At 44.6% G+C, this 6,000-nt stretch overlaps 1 protein-coding gene across 1 annotated transcript in view; it reads left to right on the forward strand.

The window, feature by feature from the left end:
- CNTN6 (contactin 6) overlaps positions 1–837 on the forward strand; it is a 97,241-nt gene extending 96,404 nt beyond the window's left edge. Inside the window, exon 22 of the mRNA XM_087824546.1 lies at positions 659–837. Within this exon, the coding sequence (XP_087680672.1) occupies positions 659–762 (104 nt within the window). The 3' untranslated portion in view covers positions 763–837. The remainder of the gene's footprint in view (positions 1–658) is intronic.
- The last annotated feature ends 5,163 nt before the right edge of the window (positions 838–6,000 follow it).

Genomic DNA, 6,000 nt, shown 5'->3' on the forward strand with positions numbered 1-6,000 from the left:
AGGTCTGTGTTTCCATTGAATTGTGAGCAAGGGGTGATGTCTGTTTTTCCTTAACCCCTCAAATTTAACCATGTTTGCACAACACACACAGCTTTATGTTTCCTCCTTTGAATCCCAAAGATGAAAAACTGTGTCATCGTGTGTGATTCGTCCTATTGGACAAAAATCACACAGCTTTTCCATGGACACAGGTGGGCTTTGGCGCAGGGAGAGCAAGTGCATGTGCACCTTTCCCGCCCCCGTGGCGAACATCGCTAAAGACGGAGTCCATGCTGAGCTGAGTCACAGGCCCTCGGGTACAGTGCTCGCAGCCGGTAGCACCGGTCAGTCCCGGTGAGCACAGAACTGTGTGTCGTTTCTGCTGCAGATGAGTCAGTGACTCGTCGCCTGAAGCTGCCTCCGGTGAAAGTCATCAGCCACCGGGGGTCGGCCAGGCCCCATCCACCCTGCAGTCAGACTTGGCCATTTGGGCATTTTCATCAGTTTATTTTTGAATTTAAAACAGAGGGCAGGATTCTTCCTAAAATGAAACAAGTGTTTGTTCTAAAGTATGTTATTAGGAGAAAAGTGCCAATATGCATTTGGGTCAGGAAGAATTCATCTGACAAGCAATCTTACTTTTTCTCAGGAGGTTGTGTTTTCCCTTTATATTCTGCAGGTTTGAGCTCCAGAGGAGGTCCAGTTGCAGAACCCAGCGTCCACTTCCTGTCCCTGGTCATCACCACTTTTTACTGGTTTGCTCTTCAGCCGCTTACACGATGAATCCATACATCCTGTGAGGCGTCTGAAGGCGTGTCGTTCTGTACATTCGCTCCCCAGCCCCCGCCCGAGATACATTCTTATCACAGACTTGTTTGGAAAGAAAAAACATGTATATTATTAAGATCTTGTAAATATCTATGGTACAGTAATAAAGCAATTTTAAACCCTTTGAATTTAAAGTCTGCACATGATTGCACTCATTCCAAAGGTGCCAAATTAATCTGTGGACTTTAACTGCTCTGGCTTTCAAGTGACTTATAGGCAGAGTATAAATAACTCCCCTTGATGACGATGATAAATTGAACTAGATTGCAGCTATCATAGCTAAAATGTACATTTTTACATGCTCTCGGCAATTTACTTCAGTATTCAAAATTTTTACCCTACTTAGAAATAAAATAAAATGATGTGCTTCTAGATGGGATGTTTCAAAAATGTGAGCATTCCAAAGGTGACACACTTCTATCTCTGAATCAAGTTGGGACAAGAAATAGCTGTACCAATAATATGCTTCAAACACAGTTTCTAGGAGGTTCAGTGCTAATTATGGCAGAAAAGGGGCTGGATGGTAAAGAAAAAGGGAAATAAACACCCACCTAAATCTAAAACTCTAGTATACAGGAAGCAGCTCCTCATCGCAAAGCTTAATTTTCAAACAGTTCTGTATTCTGCCAACGAAGCCGTTGCATGAACAAATCTCAGGTAATTATGACAAGTTGTTAGCAATGTATGTGGCCTTATTTTTGTACAATAAATAAATCTGGGAACAGCATATTTAACCAGGTTTTTGACATTTTGGTCCAGCTATTTCTTTGCCAGTCTTCTCTCCAGCTATAAAAGTAACCCCTACACTGTCCAAGGCTTAGAGAGGCTGTGTGGGTTGAGTCCTCGCTGGTATGAACATGTTTTCAGTCCAGGGTCCAGTTCTCGGGGTCGCACAGTGCGGAGGAGGAAAGGTTAGGAGGTGGCCAGGCCATCTGTGTGGCCATCCGCTCCCTTCCCAGACGGCCGGGAGGACAGTCCTGCCCTCGGGCGGTCCTGGCTGCCAGCCCAGCAGTTTGACATCCTGGGAGGGAGGGGTGAGACCCGGTCCCAGTCCCGTTGCCTTCGTAACATGTGGAACCTCTTCATCATGTTGAAAATATTCCAACTCTCCTCACAACCTTCCAATCACACAATCCTCACAATTGGGTTCTGTCGTTTTTATTTGTTGTTTTTTTTTTAAATATATCCTTATTGACTTCAGAGAGAGGAAAGGAGAGGGAGAGAGAGAAACATCAATGATGAGAGAGTCACTGATGGGCTGCCTCCTGCACCCCACGACTGGGGGTCGAGCCCTCAACGCGGGCATGTGCCCTGAGCGGGAATCGAACTGAGATCTCCTGGATCCAGGTCGGTGCTCATCTGCTGGGCTCTTTGTATTTTAAAGCCATGCACGACACCCAGCCAAGGGCTCCACCCATCCATTGTGTGATATGTACGCTCCTCTGCATTTAGGAAGGGCTCCTAGGGACCCTATAAGTGACAGCGTCCATTCCTTATGACCTCTCCCCGCCCACCGTCATTACTCCATCTCCGGATGTCAACTTCTATACACTCCCCGTAGGTACGGCTGTGATAAAGTTTTCATTGCTCAATGAAAAAAAATGAGAAAAATTCAGACAGTGGGGTGAGATGTGAATAATTTATGCAATATGTGGGAAATTATGACTTTCTTCTGCTTTCTGTGGTAAAATGTCCACTCTTTGATGAAACGGAGTTGGGTATAAACACTAGTTTACTTTCTGAGTTGTTTTAAATTTTCTTACTTGGCAGAGTCGGTAACTTGATATAAATTGATTCAATGACTTTGAAGGCGGGAGACTGACTGACTTTACAACCTGGTGAGCTCTGCCTCGGAAGGCACTAATTATTATTCCAAACTTATCCTCTGAGAGTCAAAAGTCTGGAAATCACTGCTGTTATCTCATTACCATCATATTAGTGAGTCTGACTTTAAGTCCACTGAGTACAGCTTGTCAAGATCTGACTGTGCTGGCTGAACAGAGGTGTCTGAGTCTATGGAATTGCTGTTCGTGTTCATCAATGCAACCACAACCCCAGGTCTAGGAAATCCCATCCACCTTTTATAGCAAGCTGGGGATATAATTAAGATAGTAACGAAAAAAGGATATCAAAGTCCTGAATTTTTCAGTATCTTAAAATCTGGAGATTATGTGCTTTCTACGTTTCTATATTAAATTTGTTTTCTTTCATGAAATTATATACAGTAGCTATTAGGCTGTCTTTCCTGTCTTTATAGCAAAGTAATTTTCATAAAAAAAAAAATTGGTTTCCCCCATTATTTTTAATATTCCTGTCCGTGCCAGCGCTTCCTACAGTCCTGGGCAGAGAAAATGATGCTTAAAACACATGTTTTGCTTTCTGAACTGATTTATTCGGCCAACTGGTGGGACAATTTGTTTTTCCTTAGTGTCCTCAGGAAAATAAGTATTTTTCTTTTATAAGCCTGACTAAAATAATGAGCTAAACCAACCTCTGGATTTTGGCAAAATAATATATTCTTGGGATACATCTGAAGAGTGATATGGAAAGTGGTCCTTTCTGAGGAAACGGCAGGGATGCTGCTGAATCACTCTCCTGTTTTCAAAAACATCTACCACCACCTGGCTCATAGAAGACGCTCGTCTGGCCCCAGGTGAGATCGGGGGAGCCTCCCGATGAGCCTCTGTCCGCAGGAAGCAGCCGAGCCCAGCGGGAGAGACTAGATGCTGCGCCCCAGCCGCCGGCCAGGAGGCCCGCTGGGCTGCGGTCCTCGCGCCTCACGCTCATTCCTGGAACAAAGGCTGCACTGCGTGGGGACCTCCCCTTGAACGGCGATTAATTAACGTTTGTAAATCACTTTGACCATGAAAAGCATTTCATAAGTTCAATACTTTTCACGATGATGACTTTTTCCCAGAAGTCTATTGACTTTTTGCGATGGTCCTCCGAAAAGGCCTGCATTAGGCCTGGGGCCAGGGACCGTGCCTGGAGGGAGACAGCAAGGAGGTGGCTTGAAAGGCAATGATGTGGGATACTGAAGTTTGAGGTGAATTCCTGACGTGTGGACTAAAGGACCGTAGTTCAAACACGAGGTAACCACCCCTCGTCCTTGAGCAGACGGAAGCTGAGTTTCCTGCCTGTAAATGTCATGGAAACAGCATCCTTTCCTCAAACGATGTTTACTCACAACAAACCTCGGGTATTCTCCAGGGCTTCCGACAGCAGCAATAATGAACGCAGGCAGCTCTTATTACCTGTAAGTGCCGTAGTTCCACAGTCCCCCAAACCGGCTCTGAGCGGTGAGCGTGAGCCTATTTGTGTTGACAGCAGAGCGTAACTGAATATATCACCAGGCTTCCAAATCAGATCACTTCCCTTATCTGTTCAAAAGTAAAAGTGTTGTCATCCTAAATTTTTGCTATGTTCAGACTTGCAGACACACAGGGCGCGACTCGCGTCCGTCTGGTCCCTACAAAACTCCAGCCTTCAGAGGTCGGCGAGAGATGCTTCCTCGCAAGGCCAGGCTCCCGTATTCGGAGCAACTCCAGGACTCAGCATTTCAAGCCGGACGGTTGCCGAAGAGTCAGTTCCAACCCGAGACGCTCTGAAGAACCTGCCGCCAGAGGCTGTCACTGGGCAGGAGGGCAAGCCCGTGCCATCGGGAGGCCACGTGGATCCTTCCAGGGTCTAACACGTAATTATTTCCCCTGCAGCCAAATCAACTGACGTCTACACAGTGGGCCCCGCGCTGTAATGAAGCGCGGTCACCTTGTCCTGCTGCTACATCAAACCCGTATGCTCAGCCAGGAGAGTGTCTTTAGCTGGCAGATAGGACACATTATGACACCCTCTTCTCAAGAGCCACTTTTCAGGCCACATTGTGAGATCCCATTGGCTTTGTTTCCAAAAGCTCTGAGTACTTGATGATCTACTGAAATTTTCAGGGGGAAAAAAAAAAAATGTATTTGACATCAAGGAGGTTGCAACCTTCCAGCCCAAGGTCAAAGCCATCCACAGGCAGATTAGTGGTCATCAGTGTCTGCTTATTTGAAGACGGAAATAGCTGTCAATGTTTAGAAGTGAGAAGACTTTAGGTCGATCCAATTTTTCTTGGGGAATCCTGGGCCCGCCTTTCCGTGGGGCACTAGCCAAGTGAGGAGTCCTCTCGCCAAACCCCCTCCCAGCTCCCACAGTCCATGTGTCCCCTGCTTGGCCTTGACTCCTGAGTTTTGACTCCTATTATATGTCCTGTGATTCCCGTGGGACACAGTATTTTATCGTGGAGAGACCACTGAACTAGCAATCCCTAATCAGACGATCTTAAGCAAGATTCCTATCTGGCCCTGGCCGCTCTGGCTCAGTGGTTAGGGCATCGGCCCTCGGACTGAAGGTCTCAGGTTTGATCCCGGTCAAGGGCACGTCCCTCAGGTGCAGGCTCGGTCACCTGCCCCAGTCGGGGTGCATGCAGCAGGCAACCAATCGATGTCTCTCTCTCTCTTCCACTTTCTCAGAAAAACAATGGGAAAAATATCCTCAGGTGAGGATTTAAATAAAAAAAAAAAGATTCCTATCTGTTCTGCACTTCAGTTTTTTCATCTGTAAAATGAGAATGAAATATCTTCTCCATATACCTCATGGGTTGCTCTAAGGAACACATAAAATAAATTCTGGGACGAGATCTATAAATGTTGAAATATAAACCATTATTATAAAGAGCACCGCCTGGCTAACACTTGCTCTGAACTTGCTGTTTTAAATGAAGTGTAGTTAGTACTGTAGTTAGAACACCAGTCATGGTGTTCAAATTAGGCTGTGGGACTAGCTTCTTTCTGTTATCATTTTAATTATGCTAATTCCTATTTTTACCCTCTGTTTTTTAAAGCTTAGGAATAAATATCATCATTTTTATAGCATATTACCTTATACTTATTCATATGAACCTTCACTGTAGCTCTCATAAACTGAGTATTTAATGTAAGAAAAATGAGCATTATAGAAAATAAAAATATTATATATTGAAAATAGAAAAACTTAGGTCATGTATCTTTTAAAAATCTTTCTGTTTACATGGAGGTTAGAAACATTACAACTACTCACTAAACTACATTTATAATTTATCAAATCATTCAAGAAGTATTTATTATTTACTATGATCTATACATTGTGCTTCACTCTGCAAAAAAAATAATGTGA

The sequence above is a fragment of the Miniopterus natalensis genome, chromosome 15, assembly GCF_054644295.1.
Source record: "Miniopterus natalensis isolate mMinNat1 chromosome 15, mMinNat1.hap1, whole genome shotgun sequence".
In the NCBI taxonomy this organism is placed as follows: domain Eukaryota; kingdom Metazoa; phylum Chordata; class Mammalia; order Chiroptera; family Miniopteridae; genus Miniopterus; species Miniopterus natalensis.